Genomic DNA, 25,043 nt, shown 5'->3' with positions numbered 1-25,043 from the left:
AAACCTCTTCAGAATTTGGGCTGCCTGTGTCTTGTGAGTGTTGGTTGTTGCTTGTTCCGTTTGCAAAGACAATCAATACAGATGACTCCATGAATTACAGGGCCAGTGCTCATACAGTTATCCACCACCTGCAAAGAAAATAGACACTGATGTGTTTAGACAACAAGCACAAAATCCAAATATTAACAAAACCACAAGATGACAGTATTGAATATATCTACTACAGCATCTGAGGTCCTTCTGTTTTCAAAACAGGACATTAATATTGCTTATTATTGCCATCATGCACTGTTTGCTTCTAATAGGTGTTATGATAGATTGACTCCTCTGGAAGAATTGAAATGGGTATAAATGTGCAGTTTAATGGTTTATATTCGATATATAGGCACTATCTGGGAATAAAGTACTGAAAGGCTTAGGATACGATAATCATATTACAATTTTTGGTATTGCAGACTATTGTTACTTGTCAGGAACTAGCACTAATAATATGTCTGTCTTTACCTTGAAACTCATCTCTAAAAAATGAAATACAGGCTGTAATTTCTTACTGATTGGGGTCTTTTAAAATACAAAATTCTAGGACAGTCTGCCTAATGTTGGCTGGTCGCATTGTATAAAGTGTATGTTCAAACAGTACAACAACTTGTAATGGTGAAGTTTTATATGAGATAGAGACAGAATTAGACCAAGTCAGTTTGTTTCTTATGACATATTTTTATGATTGTATTCTAAATTATGTTCTAAATTGAAGAATGATGGCCTGTGAGAGAGCTCACTCCGAAATGACAAAGTACCTCAAGAAGATACTGTGTACACAGTATTAAATCTTTTTCAAATAGATGAAGTCAGTAAATATATATCACTGACTAGAGAATAACTTCCATGAATACTCCCCAGCCTCCAACTGAAGAGTTTGATGACATTAAAAGTTAGGTGTTAATTCCTTCATCAAGCAAGTTATTCAAGTAGTTCTAAGAGAAACTGCTGTGGGTTACTATTTTATGTTTAACCTATTAGGTTTTTATAGGCAAATAATTTTGAGTATGGATTTCAGTCATGAAAATATACTGTACTAAGCACAGCAATACTTTAATATTTTTTTAAAAAAGTATTGCGTTCCTAGATATGCAAGTTTTCGCAGTTAGATATTTTTTCTGCAAACTTTCTATGTAGATCACACATTTTAATGATTTCAAAGCATTGCAAATTCTGTTCTCTGAGTACCACATTAATTAATGGATGATGTGACTTAGCCACATCAATATTTTTGTAGGAATAACTTATGAAGAATCTTAGCAGATGTCTACAAAACTGTGTTACAGGCACATCTTAAAAAGACCTAGTGTTCTAGAAATTAAAAATTCTGATCTCTTTAAAAGTCACTGTAAAAAAAATATTAATGGTAAATGTCACAGACTTTCTACACATTAAAAAAGCTGTGGAGTGTGTAAAATAAAAAAGGCCATTTTAATAAAATGGTGAATGAGGTTCTTTTAACGTTACCACATACATATTTATTTGTCTTGGACCTGAAAACATTAAATACAAAGTACAGCTCTAGTTCAGGGGTGATTGAAGGTAAGAATGAAGGCCAGGAGACCTCTTGACTTTATCTTGTTAGAACATCAAAACACGGTATGTGGGGAAAGGCTGCATGTTGACACAAATTCTACATGAGATTTAATGACACCAGAATAGTGTGGTTTTTAGGAATAGGAATGTTTTAATTGAATGAAATCAAAGTTCTATTTTTAATTATTTTTTATAATAGAGTGTGAAAAATAGCCATCACTATCATGGATTTAAAAGTCTCCCAGTCCTAACGTGATGTTCAATTTCATAGTTCATTCAGTTCAGTGAATAATTCAGGGGTGTTTCAAGAGATTATGTAATTTAATTTTATTTGTTGCTCTCTCATGCAGGATGGAAATGCATTAATTTAGACCATCTTCATGGTGTAATGTTTTCCCCAGGTATACTTAGGTATGTCTGCTCAGCAGACACAGGCTGAATTGTAGTATCTTGAAACACAAAGCTTCACTGGTACAAGGGTGGCTGAATAACACAAGGTAGTATCAGTGATTTAGCAGAAGTCAGGGATCTCTGTTATGTTGGTACAGTGAACAGCGATGAGTTTGTTATCAACTAGCTTCTCACAGTTCTTTGGCAACCACTTTTTTAGGCTCTAATATTTTATTAGGTCAGAAATATGCTGTGTTACTTGGAGCTTATCAGGAAACATATAGTAAGGTGATTGCCAGAATACCTGGAGTATGATGACTTGCAGACAGAGGCAAAGTCTAGGTAAGTGACTGACCTCTGATTCATTGGGATCATAAAACTGGAACTTTGGCATTTAGCTGGAAGTCACCGTTATTTTACTGCCTGCTACTGGTGATTTATATTTGTATAAAGAATCTAAAAGTTTAACATTGTGTGCAACCATAATACATGTCTTTGGTTTTGTGAGTGAAATTACAGCCTTCTAAGAAATAAATGCAATTTTGGTCACCACAGTGCCACACCGTGTACTGATATATAAAATGTAATACATTTAGTGCAATGGTAATTCAATTTGACATTGATATTTTCATGATCTCTTCAGTTCAGAAATCCTCTTTCTTCAATTGATCTTACACTTGTTTTCATGATCTTTATTTCCCAGAATGTAAATAGAATTCAGTGACTCTCTGATTCTGATTTCTTTCATGTCTCAGGCTCCTTGGTCAGAAAGAGCTCTGATATAATCAGCTGCATCAAGGAAGTATTAAGTCCATTTAAATGAAAGCAGATCAGTATCCTTCACTGCATCTTGAAGAAAATTTAAACTGGTACCCCAGTCACATCAAGTTTATGTGTACTGCACTGGCAGGCTTCTGAGAGCACTGAATTAGCTCATGTTTGTGTCCGTTGAAAAGACCATGAGTCAACTTGTAACCTAACTAACAAGACTCGCAGTCCCTCAGAATTAAAGCTCACATTTACATTCCAACTCATATCACTTAAGCACATGTGCATGACATAGGTCTGTTCATTGAATCAGGGAAAGTTTCCAAAATGATCTCCTCATTGAAAAGGAGGTGGGTGAAGTTAGAGAAATGAAAGATAACTCTCAAGCCTAAAACAGATGTGATATTAGATGAGCATCAGACTTCTGAAAGAAAACAGGGACCCTAACCAGTAATGGAAGGACCTTATATTTCTTTTAATCAGCGTGATGCAGAAATTACATTCTGCTTTATAATAAGATGCCTGCTGAAGGTCAGGTCACATGGGTATGAGCAAGGTAAGGATATTTTCTTTAAAGGTGTCTTATCAGAAGTTTTTACTTTTATTTTTTGTATTAGGAGGTGGAATAAGGAAGTATATTCCAGGTAATTTGCTTGTATTAGACACAATGGCACTGGTGACATTATATATCATAAAATAAAGAAGAAAATGTGCCAAAATCTGAGAAACTTTCAGGAATCTGTGTCCATGATATGAAGGAATTTACATCCACTACAACAAAAAGGTAGAGGATGTCTCAGGTGAAAATTCAGCCTTTAGGGAATGAGAGATGAATGAATATAATTTCACTCCATGGACACTGTTAGGTTATGTTAAATTATTTTCATTATACTGCATCCTTATTGTGGTTTCTGATCACAGTCATGGTGCTGTTAGAAAACCTACACTGAAATCATGTTGTGAAAAGGAGGCATGGTTTATCCTGTTGCTCTGCTAGAAGAGTAATACTGTAAAATAAAAAGTGTGAAAGTTCTCTCTCCTGTCAGTTGAAAAAGCTGAGTTGACACTTATTTTAGTATCATCATGCTAAAAATTAGAAATTTTTTTCTATAGCACTAGTAACGCACTGAATTTGATAGAAATGTCTTTGTTTTCACTGTGCAGTTGTGACACATGTCAGCTAACAAAGGGGATTATACGAAGTCAGAAAATGGTCCTTGACATTCCCCCCATTGTTAAATCAATTACATTCACAGCAAAACTTTTGTACTAGCTGAAGTAGATGCGAGTGGGTTTGTCAGACTTTGTTTCAGTAGCACTGAGCGCTATTCACTAACTTCAGTACTGCTGCGAGGGGCTGAAGTGCTTTCAGGACTCTCTTGGTGAATTCATGTGGGAACTGAACCAACGCTCGTTCTTCTGCCATCGCAGATAGATGGGAGCCATTTCCTTTGCTTTTGTCTAGTATTAGAGGCCAGATTACTCAGTTAACTGAAACCAGTGGCTTTCCGCATGTTGGGTGTTCCCAGGCAGCGTTAGCCCTGTGCAGAGAGCACATTTTCCTCCTTGTTTTTCTGAGAGGTGCTTTGGTTGCTGCGGTTGGTATCTGACTGCTCAAGAGGAGAGAATCGAGGATGGAGCCGGCTGGAGCCCTGCCTTAGCCATGTGGGCTTAACTCTGTACATTCAGTTCTCTTGACAATATAAGGAACTTCCCACCTGTAGTGCAAGCAATGTGAGGTGGAGATGGGCTTTTAACACTGTGATGAAATACACCGATTGCCTTGATCTAAACTGGGGTCTGCAACTGTTTGCAGTAGCAGCTGATGACTGTTTGCAAATTTTGATGCTTTTTTTATCCTTGGTTCCTTGAAATAGATTTTTGGGCTTAAAACAGAAACACTTTTAGTAGGATTCATGATCACTAATTTGAGAGTCTGAAGTTGTCTTTTAATTAGTTGTGTCTAAGGTAGGCTCTTCCAAAATAATTTATCTGGCCTGTTATTCTCCATTGACTGAAAGGGAAGCTTAAGGTACCTATAGGGTGACACCTAGCCTTTAGGTATCTCACAGTCAGCAATTACTGGAGCTCATTGGTATAGATTAGTTGTCAGTGGACAGGTGGGCACTGCAGAAAGTATACAGACAGCTGGCTGCCAGCTTCTTTAATGTTTCTGACATTAACTCATTTATGCTTAAATGAGTTTCTTCCATAATCACTCTAATTCAGAACTTTGTATTGAGTTACAGATTACAGAACTGTTGTTTACTGTACCTTTTTAAAAGTATCTGTTTTGCCTTCTTTTCAGTACTTTTAATATTAAACATTGCACCTTCATCTAACAAGAGTGGAGAAATTACACAATTAGTCAGTTTAATCCTTTTGATAAATGATAGAAATATTAATTGAATTGCAGTGAAACACTGTCACCTGTCTCACCAGCTTTTAATAACTTTGTCAAGGGAGTTTTTACTGCATTACAGAACTGAAAACGGAAGATAGAAATTCTGAAATTACTGTGCTCCATGACATTAGATATGCTGTATATCCCATGGCATATAACTGAGTTAAGGATCAGGAAGTTGTGTTGTTTTCAGAGGGCAGGTAGTAAAGCAGCATATGTGGCTCCTGTCGTCCTGTGTCAGCATCCTCCGATGTGCTCGTGATGCTGGTGGTGAAAGCTCAGTCTCAGGATGTGCAAGTCACAAACAGGAGTGAGAACCTTGACCTTGAGGGCAGGGGAGTAACCATCAGAATCAGTGGCAAAGATGAGAAAATAATGAGATGCTTTGACTAAACAGAGTGTAATTATGTGGAGGGAAAAAATAGAAAGAGAAAACTATTTAGCCATGGTAGTGAAAAGCTCACAGAGCAAACGTGAAAGAAGACCCAGTTGATTTAAGATTTGAGTTGCCTCTTTGACTTTATGTCTTGGGATTACAAGGTGACAATTATTTATCTTTATGACAAATTATTTTCCATATCTATATTAAAAAACTAGGGTTCTGTACTATGTATAGTGCTGCTGGAAACATAGATGTGTAGTGAAGGTTCCATGCTATTCTGTGTTGGCCAAAAGTATATTATTTCAAATAGTCTTAAAATTTAACTTAAAAAATACTGGAGTATTTTGGTGTTGGCAGCTGTGATTGATAGTTTTAAATGTTATTTCATAACAAGCAGTATTGATATTATTTGAATAAGACATTCAGTCTACAAAAGTTGATTACTCTGTTTCACCTTTCCCCCGTGTTTGTCTGTTGCTGTTTTGGTAAGCACGTATGTCCATCGCAAGGACATCTGTTCCCAGCCTACTGGGATCATGCTGCTAGTGAAATGCTCCGATGCTGTTTCCAGTCACAGGAAATTAAAAAAATTAAAACTGATTATCATGAGGAAAACAAATACGAAGTTGCCTGCAGCATGCTGCTCGTTGGGTGTTACTGCCTGTGGGCCAGGGAAGGTTAGAGTCCGTGGCACTAGAATATACGCACTTGTTTCTATGGTTACTTGTGCCTGGTTTTGTTAGAGTGTTTATTACAGGAAAGTAATGACTCATATTACACAGTGGGGCTTTTTGCACCATTTTTGTGTTAGAGTATTAGAAAATAAAAGGCATTTAAATTACTTAGTGAACTTACATAGGCAGTATTTCTAAAATAAAAATGATAATTTTTCTAACCATTCAATGGGTTACAGAAGTTTGTAGTGAGAAATTATCTTCGAGCATGAGTTGAAGTATGTGTCGGTATAACACTTAGGGACTTACCATGGTGATCAAAACTTAACCTTAAAGTTGCTAAGAAAAAAATATACAACATACTGACTTTCATAATATCTTTAGAAATTCCTCTTTCAAGATACAGACCGATTAGATGAATAGAACTTCACAGTAATGTTACTTTTTCCCCTTTCTAATGGCACTTTGAAGGATTGCTGTTTTTCTTCATGAAAGCAGCTATTATTGTGGGATATTTTTAATGCATTTCTTCATGTCGGGGTAAAATGACACATATACTGGGATAGCAGTGAAATCAACATACTGGATAACTTATTATATATTCAGGTAAAAAGAGTGAGAGCTTCATCCCTAATGTGCATTTCTGTGATGAAACTTTTATTTTCAGGAAAGCCTGCTATATTTGAACAATATATTTATTTTATGCCCATGTTGTCTTCTCTCTTAATTTGAGAGAATAAAACAAGACATCAAGATGAAAAAATGTTAATGACATCTAAATCCCTGTGGAAGGGAATAAGAACATTTCTGTGCATCTGTATTTTCATGAAAATGACGAAATTTCTGTGGGATTTTTAAGGCAGTAAGCTGAATGTAAAGTTTAATTTCAGACTATTGTGTTCTCCACTAATATAAATATTAGTTTCTTACGGCTATACTAAGATTGTTGTTTCAGTAAAGTTTTCCTGGTCTCTGTAGTATAAAATGGATTCTCCAGCTTTTAATAATGTTAATTACCAAATAATAAAATCCTCTTCATGAAAACTGACTCCTTATCTGTTCCAGCTTTCATCATTGTGACTTTTTTCTGTTGAAGGAGAGCTGTGAATGATGATCATAAATTGTGAGTTTTGTCATGTTAGATGAGACTGTTTGCCTATCAAATGTTCCTATATGATCTCCAGGCAATATTTGATGCTTGGGAATGAAGGCTTTCACCTCGAAATGTTTGTATCCAAATCTGCCCATTGCCTCCACCATAAATACTGGAGCTGGGGGAGGACAGAATACAGCTGGATGAAGCGCAGCAGCATTTAACACACATCACCTTCTCAAGCCTGCAGGGTACTTCCAAGCATGAGCAGACATCCAGGCGTGTGGAACTAGATGTAGAACGGGAGTCTTCCCAAGGAACTGGCATCTTGAGGAGATTCTCTTAGATGCATACAACCAGAGGAAAGTCAGGGCTGAAAGGGACCTATGGAGGTGGTCTGGACCAACCTCTTACTCAAAGCAGGGCCTTAATTTGGTTACCCAGGATCCTATCAAGATGAATCTTGAATATTTCCAGCAAGGGAGATGCTAGCACTTCTCTGGGCAATGTGTTCCAATGTTTACTTGTTCTCACGGTGAAGACTTTTTTCCTGTACACTTCCTGGAAACAGTGAGTGCTGTTCGAGGTAGGACTATCCTATTAATTCTCCTCCTGATCAGCCATTTTTAAATTTGCTGAACCCTTAAGACATCTAAGGGAGACGAGTCAGCTAGTAAGTCAATACTTGTGGCACTGAATACAGTTGGCTAATGAGCAGGTGGAGAGGGAAATGAAATTCAGCTTTTCAGTGTAGTAGCCCATAAAATCTCTCTGCAGGGTTTATTGGCACCCAACTGCAGTGGTAAAGCAGTGTATCAAGAAAGCAGCAATGTAATACACCGGCAAAGCTCTCTTCCCTACATGATCTGTAGCCATACCTACTGCTGGGTATTGATAAGAAGGCATTAGCGTCTCTCCTCTATTGACTACATATGAAGGCTGTGCCTGGCAGCTCTGAATTACTTGTCACTCAGCTGAAGTGAGATGCTCTACAGTGATTTGGCTGATATGGGAGGTGTGTTGAGGCATTCCTGTCTGTCGCTTTGTGGAAATGGTTATTCCCCTTGATATTTTTGTACTTCAGGAAGGGAGTGTTGTGTAATATTTTCATGTTTCTTTCTGTTTTGCTTTTAAATTTTCTTTTAACAGTTTTGGTTTAAAACATCATTTCTTAACTCTTCCCAATTTCACCCCCCACCCCTCCCTTGTTTTACAACAAACACTGTTACATGAATTTTAGCAAGTAAAATGGTCCTTGTTTGTCTGTTTGAAAGTCTTGATTCTTACTTAATGGACAGGATTGTTTCTTCCTTTACAGGTTTTTTGGTGGTGTGTGTTTTTTTTTTTTTTCTTTCTGTTAGAAACAGCAACTGAGATAGTGAATACTTTACTTTAAAAACCTCCCATTACAATATGAAACATGAAATACTAAGTTTGATGAAGTTAATTTCATAAATGAACAAAAATCTACTGTGCCTTAAAAATACATTTGAGACTGTTCTTTAATGAATGAAATAGTCTCATATCTTCATTGGTAATTCCTAGAATAATCTGAAAATCTCAACAAATTCACTTCAAAATCTATTTTTTTTAATTACTGCAGATGATGAAGTGGTTCTGTAGTGATTATAGCTTTCTTGTAATGATGAATTGGAACTGTGTGTGTTGTGTGCCTGTAACATTCATGGAATCTCCCCTCTCATCCAAAGGACCAGCAAGTGCCATGTTTCATTTTTTTAATTATAAATAGACTATCTTTGTTTTGGGTGTTGTAACATCAAGTGATTTTTCCAACATTTTTCTATCATAGACTACAAGATTACTTTAAATATTATATTACATGTTACGACAAAGATAAATTATGCACTACTGTAATGTGTTACTTGGAAGTGTCTGATGATGGAGCAGTTCAGTACAATACATGAATAGTTACAGATTGAACTTGTTTAACTCATTATAAAGTGATATTACACCCACTATAACCATTTAGAGTTAAGCTTCACACAGCAGTTCTAGTTCCATTGGCTGTTACAAATCAATTGCTGTTACATGAACATATTTTGAATAAGTTTCTTCACTGTGAATGAGGACACTTGATGAGAAAAAGAAGACATACCAAAATGAGAACCCATGCATGTGTGTGTGTCCCATTGTTTCATTTTTTTACCAAATACAGACTTTTTTAAAATTAAAAAAATAAAAAATAAAAAACCAAAAACAAACCCCAGTTTATTTTGAAGTGATACTATCAGAGTTGCAGAGGGCTAACTTGGAGGTGACTACCCATTTTAAAATATGCCAGTTTTTCTTTGGTTATTAACATGGTCTTAGCTAATCAAAGCACAATTTCCTCTGATTCCCGCATGGATCATCATTCTACAGTTACAGAAGTACTTTGCATTAAAAGATGGCAGATATATAATTTGCTGGTTGTTGCATAATAAAATGGCTTCAGGTTGATTTTTTTTATGTCACAAAGAGTAGAAGATGGATTTTAAGTAGGTAGTGTGACTGAGAGTTGTCTGTCTGTTTGAGGTCCCGCTTCAGCCAGTCCCCAGGGCAGCTGAGGATTTGCAAAGCTCTGAATGAAGAAGAGGGCTAATGTTTGACACATTAGCACATTTGAGAAATAGTTTTATTTTGGGGGAACAGCAGAGGAGAATTGAGAACAGAAGTCAGAGGCAGCTTTTCTTCTTGGTTAGGCTGTATCTCGATTCTCTTTGCTGTGTGAGGAAAACGTTGAAAGTATTTGACAGGTTGGGGACTGTGCTGGGTTGTCCACATCATTTAACTACTAAACAGATCTGTAAACTGAGTTTTTTAAGGAAATAGGAAAAGTTTGAAGTTGAGCCAGAAACATAAGGGATGTATGTGTATGTGTGCCCAGTTGAGTTACATACCCTCTGTGTGTGTGTATATGTCTTTATCTGCATTTGCAGGGAGGAGAGGGAGGTTAGGCAAGGTGCTCCCTTGAGCTCTGATTTAATTTTCTGTCCCACTCCCACCTCCGTGCCCTGCGGTGTTTTTGTGGAGTAAGGGAATGGGGGAGAGAGGGTGAGTCTTGTTTCCCTAACTCAGCTGTCCCCTCTCTTCTAGCTTGCTCTTTTTGCGTTACAATGAGCATAGCAGAGAGGGGAGAAAGAGACTCCCAAATTCTGATTCCCTCTATTCCTCCTGTTTCCTCCTGTACATTTATGCTGCTCCTAAAATGCCTGGAAATGGCAGCTTTCACCCCTTAACTCTTATTTGTAGTGCTACACAAAGTAGCCCACAGGGTGATCTGAAGAATTTACTAGAATTGTTGATGTGCTTTATTTACCACCACCATGTGCAGGATCCAGTGACTGTGATAGAAGAGCAAAGTAGCTGGTTGTTACTGTGCTGGTCACGTTTGTACCATCTTTCGGCTATCCTGTTTGTCAGAGACTGTGAAGAAAAGTGAGAGACTAAGGTTCTAATGACAGACCTAAGACTACAGGACTCCTTTCCAGAGCAGATGACGATACATCTGATTACTCAGAGCAAATGTCATGTCACTTCTTTTCTTTAGCTTTCCCACAGAGGCGGCTGGAAAGAGGCAGGAGGGAAGGATTCAGAGAACAGGTCGTACTCAGAGAGAGAAAAAGAAATTCCTGAAGGCAAGCAAGGAGGCAGAGGAGGCTTTTCACTTGCAGCTTTTTGCTGTTCATCCTGAGGTGTTACTGAGATGTGAAGAGATAAGCAGGGCAGAAATGACCCAGGAGATGACTGTGCTATCATCTAGCTAAGTTGTTTAACTTACCAGTGAAATTCTGAAATTGCTTAACAAAATTAGCAGACATAATCAATCTTCTAGCAGATTGCTTTATGCAATTCGGATGTTGATTTCATAGAGTATTTTGTTTTCAGGAAGGCTGATAATGGAATAAACTTCTATTAAAAAATTACAGTCTGGCTAGTATTCCCTTCTGGTGTAAGTTAAACTGTAATGTCTCTCATGGAGTGCTTGCCTCCGATGTTATTACTTCTGTCTGTGTTTTGTATTGGTTCACATTTCCAATGAGTTAGGTCTTACAAAATTGTTTTGTTTTTTTTTTTTTTTTCTGTGAACTTGTGTAACAACTGTTTAGGGCTCCTGATGATGGAAATTGGTGTTTTATGTTTAATGTGCTGTTTACAATTGAGAAAGTGTATCTTCTGGCATCTCAGTGTGGTTACTTGGGTATTAGTGTTGCATGTAAAAAAAAAAAAATAAGAAATGAAGCTAATAGCTTGTACTCAGCTAATGTAATGGTACTAAAATCAGGCAACACCTAGTAAAATAAGGAGAATGTAGGGAGAACGGAGGAAATTTATTTGTTGGTCCTATTTTTGAAGTAGTAAAGAAATACTGACATCTTATGCTGAACTTGAAGTATTCTTCCTTGGTTATGGCAACATTACCATGGAAAACTAAGTTCAATTCTTACAGAGCTGTGAATATTTTATTTGCATACCATTATGTCAAGCTTCTCTGTTCTTTTAGGATGTCAAATTTCAGGTTAATGCAGATTAGCATCTTGAAGAGACAGTCAGACGTTCAAACCATTCCACGTGTGTGGTTTACCGAGAACGCTGTTTGCATGGTTGTGTACTAGCCTAACAGTGATGCTGACCTGTTCTAAATAAATACCGGGAGAAAAGACGGAAGCGTATTAGGAGAAACTGTTTGGGGAGACTAGGAAGGGTATTACAAAATAATGAATAGGCCTCTAATTAACAAAGAAAAGATTAATCTGTCTAACAGCTAAGCAGTATTGCTGCTTGGACTTCAGTTTTTTGTGTTTAATAGTTGTTAGTTAGCTAGTCCACTGAGTTCAAGCAATACCCCTTAGTTTGCCAGGGAGAGGGATTAAGTGAGGGCATGGCTTACTGCGCAAAAGCCCTCCAAAGGCTGTCCCAAGCCTGCAGTCATGGACTGTGTAAGTGAACTGGCATCCACTGCTCTGTCAGAAGCAAATTATTTTGCTGTCTAGACATAATTCAAGTCGCTGGAGAAGCTTTCAGGACTTGCTGTGCGCATGAAAGAATCCACTGTCCACTGTAGGCAGTAGAGAGTCAGCAACTTTAATGACTTTAAGAGGTTTGGATTAGTCTCAGAATAAGCATTCTAGTCTACGGTACTAATCATCCATCTTTTGCAAATGTTTACACCATGTTTCAAGACTTGTAAACGGTAATATAAGTGGTTTTGGGCATAGTGCGTTCACAAAAAAATCCTAAACCAAACCTCATCAATAATTCTCAAATTTCAACAGACATGATGAAAAAAGGATGAGGGATTAACACATTACAATACTTAAGCTATTTTAGCTAAGATGTCACCAGATGTATTGAAATTTCATGTATCTGTATTCCCTTCCAAGTCTGAGAACAGACTGCCATTGACTGTGAGTGTGGAATTTGAGCCCAAGGCTTTTTTTTGAATGTGAATGAAACTCCCTGTTCATTGCTATTAATATGTAAGTGCTAGCCTATGTTTAGACAGAATTAGATTTTTCATGGAAGTAGCGACTAGAAGTCAATGTCAAGATTCATACTAAAAACTATATTCTGATTTTCGCATTAAGCAGAATGTGGTCTTGCCTTAAAAATGCTTCCAACAGCAAATAACATTCTACACGCCAATACATAGTATAAATGCATTAGAGATTCTTCACCACATCCACTGCCAGACAAATGACAAACATGAAAAAAGATTTAGCCAAAGCTTCCCTACCTGCAAAGCAGAAAAGGCCAGAACCTCCCCTGAAGTGAGTTTTCTACTGATGTAATTCAGGTGCCCTAAGATTCTGTGGTTGATCCACTGAAAGCCTCCCTGACATGGAGGATGCAGCAGTGCAAGCCAGCCAGGTGTGACAATGAGACAAAATGAGGTGGTGGATCAGCCTGACTGGTGAGAAGACTGAAAAGGGTCATGGCTTGTTCCTTTGTAAGGAGAAAACAGCATAGCTGCTTCAATCATGCCACACCTATTGTCGAGAGTAAAAGCAATTTCTAAAAAAAATTTGGCTTTTAGTGAGTATTTGACGGGTTATTCAAAGGAGGATGAATACAGGAACTCCTGCAAAAGTTCATGCTCAGATCTGTGCAGCACAACTCAGGGAAAACTTTTTGCTTTAGACAAAGGGTGCTTAAGAGAAGAAAAGTAAGTTTCAAAGAGTTCTTCAGAGGGAGAAAGACCAATCAGCATCTTTGTTCAGAGCCACAACCAAAGGACTCAGATTGCATGTTGATACAAATCTCACCAGAAATTTGTTCACTAAGAGGGAAGAGGGGGAGAGGAGAGAGGGGTAAGAGATTTAGGGTGTTGTTAGCTGATCTCTGCAGAGAAATAATATGTATCTGCTTCACAGTTACTGAGCATAACCACTGAAACAGTTGAGTTTGTTCAGCCCTGAGTGAAGAGTTACTGATTTGCTCAAAACTTAGGGAAATAAGTCTGCTTCAAGGACACATTGAAAATATGATGCAAAACTTCCTGTTCTGTTGCTTCCCTGATTTGCAGTCTTCCTTAATGCTTGGATTGAGAACTTTAACATGTGTTAGAAAATCCTCTATCTGAAAATAGTGTTGAAGTTCTCTATCATTTATTTCTGATTTGAAAATCACTTACTGTATTTTGCTTATATCCTTACTTACTTCTGCCCTGAACACTTTTTGCAACTGAAATAAAGCTTTTTTTTTTTTTAAAAAAAAAAAAAAAACACAACATATTTTGTGTCTATTTACACAATATATCTTCCTGTCACCTACTGCAAAGGATGATAAATCTTTTTTAGGGTAGTGTATGTCATTGAAAATATTAGATTAAAACAAAACATCTTGTCTGTGCTTTTAGAATCAATTAAAATGCTGAGACAGTTAAAAAGAAATACAGCTGATACAACTAACACTGAGATAAGAAACAATGTGTATCAAGCCAGGAGTCACATAACAGACCGAAGTCCAGTAATGTCTTCAAGATTCTTGAAATGGGACAATATTTTTTTCCCTAATTATACCTGTGAAAAATGGATGTCTAACACTGAAGCTTGTATCTGGAAAAACACTAAACAGAGAAAAGGAACCAGAGAATGTGTAAGTCGGGGGAGGATATGTTCATTCTGTTGGGAGAAACATGATTTGGAAAGGGGTGTTTATGTGCCCTGAGATACACTGCCAATGTCTCTGCATATGTTTTTACGTGAAACTGGGATACCCACTTTTCGTTAGGTCTTGTCTTGTCTAGTCTCCCTTTCAGCAAGCTGCATCTACATGTATTTTGTCCCCAACTTCCTCTGTGCTTGTCCTGGTTTGGGCTGAAATAGAGTTAATGTTCCTTTTTGGTAACTAGAATAGTGCTGTGGTTTAGATTCAGCATTGGGTTTGATATGGGAAGAATGCTGACAGCACACTGATGTTTTCAACTGCTGCTGAGATTTCAAGGACTCTCCAACTCCCCATGTCCTGCCTGTGCGCAAGGGCACAGGGAGCAGGGAAGGAGCATGGCCAGAGCACCAGACCCAAACTGGCCAATGAAATATTCCATATCATGGAACGTCATGCTCACTATATAGAGGAGGGGTGGTTGGGAAGGGGCTCCCTCTCTTGCACGCGCTTTCGGAATTGCAATTGCGGGATCTTGGTATTTCGGGATCGCTAGCTGGGAATGGGCTGGGTATTGGTCAGCAGGTGGTGTGCACTGCCTGTTTATATTTTCTATTACTGTCATTGTTCTTGTTTTCTTACCATTATTAAACTCTTTCTATCTCAACCTGCAAGTCTCCCTTTATCCCTCCAATTCCTTCCCCCATTCCATGTGGGGGCGGGAAGGGTGAGTGATCGGCTGCAGGGTGGTTGGCTGCCGACCAGGCTCAAACCACGACAGTGCTCCATGTGGTACACAAAACTATCTAACTCTCACCTGTAATCTACCTAATAAATGTAGTTTTTATTCAGTTCAGTGGTTGCAGTAAAGTGTGAGGCATTAGCAGCCCACCTAAGAAGTGGTTTTATAGCTTGCAGTGGAGGGCTTGTGTTGCATGTCATTGGGAATGGTGTGAGACATGAGGACATCTAAGCATGCAAACTGGAGCAGCGGTTGAGAATAGTTTAATATAGAGGAAACTGATCTTGGATGCAGTCTTCTCCATGCTGCCTTTTAGAAGTGATCTCTGGATTGAACTGTCACCAAAACTGTGCTCAGGTGTTAAGAGACATAGTTGAAGAAGTCTAAAGCAGAGCCAGAGAACAGATAGGAAGGCATATGGATCACCAAGGTTCCAGTGCTCCGTTTCCTGAAATTCTTTTATTCAGTAATGCAAAGGTATGCTCTGAGTCCTTGTGCTAGACAATTAATGAAGTGCCAATAATATCAGTGTTGAAAAGCTCACCATATATATTATTAATGGAGTCTAAGAAATGGTCATTTTGAGATGGTAGAGTTGCTCAGGAAATGTCCAAAGAAACTTGAAAGCCTACACTGTGATGAGATGATTGTTGCTGTCTAGTGTGTTTGAAATGACAAGACTTTTCTAGAGCATGAAAAATGATTGAAAACTTATGAAAAAACGAATGTAAAATGATACTGATTTAATTGAAGCTGTTGAACAAAATTGAAGTAATTGAATGGCACAATACTAGGTTGCTAGCATTTTACACTTACTTTCCTATGAAAGTATTTTGCAATGGGCAATACAGTGGAGAAGTGAGTCCAGTGTTCATTTTTTGTGTGCTTTTTGATTTACATCAAAGCGTAAATAATAGGTTTCTTTGTAAGTTCTTTGTGACAAAAGCTGAGGGGAAGTACTGCACATGAATGAAAGTACCATTTATTCACCCAGAAGGTATGTTTATATGTTTCCAGCATATTCTAGTCCAGATAATGGGTTTTTGAAGTCTTTCAAAAGTGGCATTTTAAAACTGGTACAGAGAAGATCTTTTCTTCCTCCAAGAACTTTTGTTTATGATACTTGTAAATCCTGACAGTAAAACAGCAACAATTAACCTCTTAGCTTTTCTCTCTCTTGTAGGGTGATAGCTCCTATGTAAAGGATCGTTGGTGTGTATTTGATGGATTCATGGTCTTTTGTCTTTGGGTGTCACTGGTTTTACAGGTAATTATTTCACTTTTTTCAATTAATAGTTCCTTAATTGTGAAAAATACATGGCATAACCAAATAATTTTGAGTTGTGGAAGTACATGGGTCAAATTGCTTTTAAGAAACTGTGCTGAATTCAATACCTTCATAATTGCCCATTGCAGCATATCTACATTAGTAGTAGAATTTATCTTGCTTAATTTTTTTTTTACTGAGAAGTTATACATTAATCTGAAACTTGTTACCATAAACCCTCTGCATAGTCAAAAGGAAAGAGAAGGATCTTCAGAGAACCATTTATTGCTTACTCCAATGTGACAGTTGTGCTCATCTCCTTCCATTGACTCTAGTAGGATGCCATGGTGACTAGCTTAGGCAACTAAAAGGAGAATGATTCCAGTGGTAGATGATTGTCATGCTGTAGTGTATTGATGTGCTGAGTGGAGAGGTTTCATGTAATATGTCCCACACCTAACAAAACCTTTTTCAAAATTCAGGTTAAAGCACAATGGAAAAAAAAGTAATAAATACATTTAGAAGTAATTTGATACGTTTTCATAAAGAAGGGAACTTGGACATGTGCAAAAAAGTGTAGAGTGTTAAGGTAGAGGTCAAATTGTGTCCTACAAACCAATCAGTCCTTAACCATGGCCAGATTTTTGGGTAAGAAAAATTTGAAGACTGTGAGACTGGGCCTGCAATAGTATAAGGATTGTAAAAGTTCTATAGTGATTGCTGTTAGGCATAACTTACTTCTGACATTTAAGACACGTAATTTTCTGCTTTATACACAGGGGAATCTTTAGTACATCATGTACACATGTAGAGTGAAGGTTGATCATTAAAGATAAGCACTGTAGGTTACCCAGTTTATGCGTTGCCAGGTTCCTCCTCCATTTTCTTAGTACTTTAAGCAAATATTAAATTAAGCAGTTGCTCTCAGAGAGTGAGAGACAAGAATTAAAACAAGACATTTTCATCCAATCATTAAGCTAATAGTCTTTATGGAGTGCCTAACCTGTCAATGTATTAAGAAAATACATTCCCTGTTCTGTGGCTTGGCTTTTTGTGTTGCAAGTGGAGTCTAGGAGAAGAACATACACAGTTTTGTCATGCACTTGGAATTAAACAGAAAATTTATAAGCACGTTGCAACTCATAAGGCAATAAGTGTATATGTACTTTTATATCACAGTAAGAACCTTAGTGGTGTGCAACTTTAACAGATACTGATTTTTGTATTTGGAAATGTAAATTATTAAATTTCAGTGAAATTGTGGGAAACGCGGGGTAGGACTAGAACAGAAGCGGGCAGCTGACACAAGCTTGCATAGTCTTCTTGAGTTGTTTGAGACAGAAGTATTAGGAATGTAGGCAGAGTATATTTTTTGAATTTCATTAGGATAACTTAGAAATGGATTAAAGGATTTACTAAGACTTTTCTTTTACAAAACATGGTTAAAAATGAGCCATAAATCAAGAGAAGATTGAAAATGAAAATAAAACGCGTGTATATTCATAGTTTTAAATTTCTATAAATGAATACAGGAGCAGGACAGGGTCATCAAGAAAAACTCCTGATTCTTTTGTTTCTAGGTGTTTGAAATTGCTGAAATAGTTGACCAGATGTCACCTTGGGGCATGTTACGGATTCCACGACCACTCATTATGATTCGAGCATTCCGGATATATTTTCGTTTTGAGCTGCCAAGAACTAGGATAACAAATATCTTGAAGTAAGTAAGGCTGTTGCCTGAAATACAAGAGAAAATTTGTTTTGACTTAGAAGACTGACTATGAAGCTCAGAAAATGACTCTTTGTGCTTAATGGATATTTTCTTCCTAAGTTTTAGTTCTGGCCAAAAAATTCTTGCTATTATTCATATTTAAGGAATCATCAAGTTTCCAATAAAATGATGAAAACTGTCAAATATTTAAATAAATATTAAAGCATTTTGCTAAGAAATGTAGCCAGTGATTTTCAAAAAGTGGCAGTAAATTCTGTTCCATTAATATGGGCACTGAATAATTAAGGTGAGCACTTTTATTAGGGTAATATTCATAAATAAAAACACATAAGCACACGCTCTAACCATTACAGTTACAAGTGTACCTGTATCAGCACATGTACAGAGATGCTTACATGCAAGCAAACACAGCATGTCATGGCAAGAGCCATGTAATGGTAATGTGACAGAGTTTTTTGGTCTTTATTTAGTATCAACTTTACTTCATCATCATTTCTTCTCTGTATAAGTCATTAGATACTATTTTACAAAAGCTATACTTTATTACTTTATACTCTATACTATTTTTTTTTTTTTTGGTTCCACCCTTTGTAGTTTACTGCTGGTTTAATTACCCTAACTTGCAGGTTTAGAAAAAAACATGGCTGTCTTTTCTATCTCCGCACAGAGTGAGAAATCAGTTTTAAGGACAAATTTTCTGCAGGGTGAAATGCTACTTTCTCTGTATGAGCTTATTTTTTATTCTGGTGCTTTTCAGAGGGGCTTCACACTGCCTGTGCATTCAGTGTCATATTTATCTCCTTGCCAGGCGTTCTGGAGAACAAATCTGGAGCGTTTCAATTTTCCTTCTGTTCTTTCTCCTCCTGTATGGGATTCTGGGAGTTCAGATGTTTGGAACTTTTACGTACCATTGCGTGACTGACGATACTCAGCCAGGGTGAGTTAGCCTGTGCGGGCATGACATGGGACTGTTCTTTCATTGCATATGTCTAAATGCAGTTATCAACAGTGGGTGTAAAATGGATTTAATATATTAATAACAGTCCACCAAAATACACTAAGATAAATTGGGGAAACAAAAATGTTAGGAACTATGCAAAATATAAATTTTAACTGTGACAGAGAAATTACAAATTGTGTCACTTGGCTGCAGTCTGAGTTAGGGGGTGAGTGACTGTGTATGTATGTGAAGGGGTGAGAGAGCAGGAGAGCAGAGGAGGCTTTAAGAGGAGCATTGCCTCTTGCTGCTGATTCAGGTCACTGAAGATGCATCAGCTTTCACTGTATTCTCCTATCCTTTCCCAGAAAATCTGGCTATAGAGCGAAACCTAAAGTACAGGGCAGAACTACCCTTAGAATCTCATGCTCTTTCTGGATTAAGAGGTCGCTGGGACCTGATGCTCAGATTTAAAGACCCTTTTTACCCATCCTTTGGAAAATAATTATGATTAATATTTTACACTGGTGATCAAGTATGCATCACATTTTTGATTCAGCACGTACTTATATACAAGATTAACTTGAAGTACAGTATTGCCTGTTGTCACTGGGATGGGTTATAAAATCACTGATAACTATATGCTTACACATGGTGTTGAATTCTGGCTTGACTGTGTGTTCAACCACCATTACCCTGTGAGAGTCTATTACATCTATTTCTTCATTTTGTCCGTGTTTCTTTGGATAGAGAAGTGTTAGCTCTAGAGTTGTAGCCTTTGCTTGAGTCAAAATTGGATACTTTTATTCCTGTATTGAATTGGTCAGAACATAAAATAAATAGACGTAAAACACCACTTAATCTGATACTGTGCTGAATAAAAAGTCTGATTATCTCAAAACCCTGTGTTAAGGAGTTTTCTAAACTAGGGCCTATAAGCTATCAAATATAAAAGGAGGTTATTAAAAGTGGCAAATACATAAAAAGCTGCAAAATTATTTGAGAATATGCTAGACATTTTATAGTATTTTGTTAAATGGAAAAAAATTACTTTTGAATATTTTCTTATTGATTCAGTCAACGCTATAGTGAAATATGGGGCTGATCTTCACCTAGTCTGGAAATAAGGTATTTCATTCTGTCTTTTCCTCTTTTTTAAGAGAAAATCTTTATAACGCAGATTTTTTTACAATTTCTCATAGATGTGGGGAAAAAAAAAATCTTTGTGAAAAATTTGGTTGTGGCAGAGAGAAGATCTGTGATTTACCTATGCTGTTCAGAAAAATGAGAAGTGGAATAAGCAACACAGGAAAGATTGTGCATCATATAATTGCTTGTGTCACTGAACACAGCTTTTCCCTGAAATCAGTGGAAAATGATTAAGTGGGACATAATGTTTGCAATATGAAATGTTAAGATTATAATACAAATAAAAACCTGCCTAAAGTGGGTTAAAATTGGAAAAGTCAAGTATGCAGAATTAAGGAAATTTTAGGCTTAAGGTTGAACATCTAGTCTTAAGTCCTTTTTCTTTCAGTATCATCAAGTATATACATTTTTAGCTGTTTAAAAATTAGAAATCTCATTAAGTTGCTTTTTAGGTACCTGGCATAGGCACCTTTAGAAAGTCATTAATCACTTTTGCCATCTCCAGACCAGACTTGTAACTTTAAATGGCTCCCATGGTTGTGTATGAGGTTGTGTGTGAGAAATGCTTTTTCCTTAGAAATGCTGCCTCATTTATTCTGACAAATGGTGCTCACACAAAGAACAGTGTCTTTTTTTCTTTGTTGCTTGACATGTGGACTTATACCTTACTTTTGGCATACTGCTCATTCCTACTCTGAAAACACTTATTTTCTCTTCTTGTCTATAATATTAATCAGTATACCTTGTGAACACTTATACATATCTGATCCTTTTATAATTTTTGAGGAATGCAATGCAGCTCTTGGTGGAGTGAGGCTGTGTCTTCTTTGCGTAGGTCAGAGCTGATCTTCCCAGAGCTGGCTGCAGAATTTATAAGAAAAACTACCATGGGCTGGGAAAATAAATATAAAGAAACAAATAACAGTTCTGGTGCCAAAAGGGGACAATTTAGAGCCAGACATTGATCCAAAATGTAGTTAGAATGGAGGTGACATGCACCTTCTGAATCCAGAAGAGTTTATTAGCTGAGATGTATTAGAGCACAAAAGCATGAAAATTGCCTAGATGAATTTTACTTTCGTCTTTGAGGCTCAGTTTCTCAACTTTATAATGAGGATTAAACATTCTTTTCAGAAGTTGAGTCAGTCTGTCTATCTCAGGTAGTTCTGTTCCAGGCAATGGAGAGTGGCCAAAGTTGTCTGTACTTGGCCTTAAATAACTTCGGAGCCTTTAATGAGCCACAGCTGTAAATACTCAGTATTTCTGGAAACCAGATCCCAGGCTTCCAAGTCAAGATTAGAAAGTGAAAAACATCCAATTAGTGGCCACCTGTGAGAACTTTAATTTTAGGTGATTTGCCTCATATTATGTAGAATTCAATGGTAAGTGGCAAGGGGGAAATCTTATTATTGAGATCAAGACTTCATCTATTTCAGAAATTGTAGAAATCACTCTTTTTAAGCCTACTTCCTTATGAATTATTATCATTATTATTATTATCATTATTATTATCATTATTATTGTTATTATTATTATTATTATTATTATTATTATTATTATTATTATTATTATTATTATTATTATTATTATTATTATTATAAGGGAGGCAAGTGTCTTTTGAAAACGGCATCTTAAAATCTTGCTATTCTTTTTTATTTGGAAGGATGTAACAGCCTCATCAGGCACTCACTGCCTCTTTAACTGCTGTAAGTTCTTTTATGTTTCCATCCTTCTTGATGCCCACGCTGCCTGACCTCCTGTCTCTCCACCTCCTCAGTCATTTTCTAATGTTAACTCTGACAAACAGAAATACTGAAGTGAGCTAACTGCGGTCTGACTTTTTCATTCTATCCATGAAATCAGCAAAATCTCACTTCCTTCCAAAGGCTGAAAAGTGTGGTTTTTTTTTTTTGTTATTTGATGATAAGTCTTTTTTTCCCTCATTCTTATAATCTCTACTTTGCCAGACTTTTTTCCCCTATGGGGAGCACTGACTTCTTCCTAAACAATTTTCTCACTCAGTATTCCCGTGTGATTATTACTTATCTTTTTACAACTATGCTGTCACAGCTTTTCTCTGGTGATTTCTCCAACCAGTATATCTCTTTTCTGTCAATAAGTGGTATATTACATGGATTTCCTTAGTACAGATCTTTATTTGCTTGAAAGACACAACAGTGTGGTTGGAATGTAATGTATGTATAATCCAATTACCTAGTTAAGTCCATACATTATAAGCAGTTTGACAGGTTGTTTCGAGATTAATTTTCGAGGAATTGAACAAATATGGTGAAAATAGGTTGTGTTTCCAAATCTATTGTAATTTACTCTTAAGCACCTCCAGTATGCAAAAGGTACTTCCACAAGGACAGGAGAGAGAAGTTATTTCCAAACCATTGCTCTGGCCATTAGAATATTTCATATATACTCACAGACTAGCTACAGAGTGTTTTCTTCATTTTTATTATCAAGACATGTTTGACTACACAAAAATACTTTCATACTTCATGATTAGATTAAAATTATTCCACAACAGTAAATTTTCCTTTTGTAATTCTCAGTTTGCACTGCAGCTAAGGGAAAGGAAGCCTCACCAAAAGAAAGAAGGCTAATACGACTAACTGCCGTAAAATGTAGTACTTACCTATTTCTTGTCCAACATTCTTTAAGGGCCTTTTTTAAAGGCTTTCAGTAGGGTATAGACTGAATATTTCTGTAGACCTGTCTGCCTTGTCACCATGGCAGTCAATTTAAAATCCTTCTTTGCTAGGTTTCTTGTTTAAAGTAGGAACAGCCCAGGAAAATAGATAAGAAAAATAATTACTGAGTAATAGAAAGATCTGAGAGGTTCTTGGTCATCTTTCCATCTGTCTATGGATTGGCCCAAAAAATGTCAGAAAACAGCTTCAAAGACTCTGGAGCTGAAAGTTCACCACAATATCTAATAGAGGAAATAAATATGATTAAAAAGAACAAAAGAGATTTGAGATACTGTCTTACATCAGCACTGGGAAAATAAGAATGAGTAATTGGATTTCTGAGAAAGGGAAGAAATCAAAGACCAAGCTTGAAAAATCAACATAACAGGGCTTCTTTAACAGGGCACATTAATTTACTGATGCTAGTTGAACAACCAGCACTGCTTTAATATTGCCTTTGGGATTTATTCACAATCTCTCTTAATGGTGATGTGTCTCTAGTATAATCTCCTCAGGGAGAAGAGCAATGGAAGAAATCTTACTTTTCCAGGCCTGATGTTGTTTAGACCCCATCCAAAATAAAGAAAAATAAAACATCAGTCAAAAAGGGAAGTAATTCAGTACAAATGGGATTCTGTCAAAAGGGTGGAAGAGAGTGCTGAGGTGATGGCCAGTGTTGGTGCCCAAGGGAAGTGGTTTTCAGGAGTGGGACTCTTCTTGCTTTCAAAGGGCATGTGATTTCTAAGGAAAAATCCTAATTTTGTCTAGAATTATTATACAGGCAGTTATCCAAAACAATTAGACTGGTGACTGATTTCACACAGGCTTTCCAGTGTTTTTGTTTGTCCAGTTGCATTTTGAGCAAGAAGGTGACCTTTTAATGAAGGTCTAGGATAGCATGATGCGAACTCAATAGCCTCAGCTCTTGGTGGCTCAGTAATGACACATGCTTATCTGTATTAAGATTTGGAGCCATATGGATTTACACAATTCTTTGTCCTAGTGCAGGCATCAAAGTTTAGTGAACTGCTCAACTTGTCAACCTCTGTGGGATTTCTTTACTCTGGCTATTAAGTCCTTCTGAGAAAGCTGGAGGGGATTTTATAGATTATTGTGAAACTGGCTGACTATAAATACAAGAATTTGAATAACAGAGGTACCACATCTTCTCTTTGCTGTAGGGAAAGTTTTATATTTATCCAGAAGATTTTTACCTTGTAATTGCTGTACAGAATTGAGGCGTGGTGACTACTGAACTTTCCACAGGAAACTGGCAGCACAGGTTGCCAGAAGTCAGGACATCCTCCAGTATATCATAAAATTGAGGGAAAGACCAGACATAGCTAGAAAATTAGAATTCTAAGAGTGGTCTCCACCAAATCTTCCAGATGGGTGATTGGGTGCTGTTTGCTTTCTTGAATAGAAAGGAAGCAGGGAAAGTTCTGTTCTTTATGTCGTAAGAAGAATCCAGATAACTAATGGAGAAGGCTGTGTATGTCCTGACATTCACAAGTTAGACAGCAGCTATCACTGAGCAGTATATCTGGATATGCAAGCAGTTACAGGAAATAGTAAGAAAGAAGTTCTAAAAGAAACTTAGCTCTGTTTCCATGAGTGATTGTTTTGAAAACCAAGTGACTGTTTTCAGTTTTGTACTGATTTCTGGAAGCTGAATGTGAAGTCTAAATTTGATTCCTGTCCCAATCCTTTGGTTTACTGCAATTCAAAAAGGTCTGGGAAATGCTGGAATATTCATCCTGAGATACTTGTGAGAAGATTGAAGCTATCATCTCAGCTATTTAATTGTTTCTGAGAACTTGTGGAGGGTGGGTGGGGAGCTGGGAGGCAGGAAAATGTCAGAAGTTTAAAAAGGTGGAGGGGATAAAAGACAGAGCAAGAAAAGCCATGGAATTATGGCTGGAGTACCAGTAAGCTTAACTTCTGTCCCTGAAATAATTCTGTAGTGAATAAACAAACAAAAAATTGTAAGCAGGTGGAAGATAACAAGGAAATGAGTAGCAGCTAATATGGATTTGTCAAGAATAAACCATGTCAAACCAATATAATTACCTATGGCAGGGTAACAGCCACGCAAATTGGAGAGAAGACTGGATGTAATATATC

At 37.0% G+C, this 25,043-nt stretch overlaps 1 protein-coding gene across 2 annotated transcripts in view; it reads left to right on the top strand.

Moving 5' to 3' along the window:
- Window positions 1-25,043, top strand: part of NALCN (sodium leak channel, non-selective) — a 248,499-nt gene that overhangs the window by 15,742 nt on the left and 207,714 nt on the right. For both annotated transcript variants that reach the window (XM_042806091.1, XM_042806090.1), the window contains exons 4-6: window positions 16,319-16,402; window positions 17,983-18,122; window positions 18,943-19,071. In XM_042806091.1, the coding sequence (XP_042662025.1) occupies window positions 16,319-16,402; window positions 17,983-18,122; window positions 18,943-19,071 (353 nt within the window). The remainder of the gene's footprint in view (window positions 1-16,318; window positions 16,403-17,982; window positions 18,123-18,942; window positions 19,072-25,043) is intronic.

The sequence above is a fragment of the Tyto alba genome, unplaced genomic scaffold, assembly GCF_018691265.1.
Source record: "Tyto alba isolate M040663 unplaced genomic scaffold, T.alba_DEE_v4.0 Super-Scaffold_45, whole genome shotgun sequence".
Lineage (NCBI taxonomy): Eukaryota > Metazoa > Chordata > Aves > Strigiformes > Tytonidae > Tyto > Tyto alba.
Note: the sequence above shows the minus strand (reverse complement) of the source record. Positions and strands in the feature narration are given on the sequence as shown.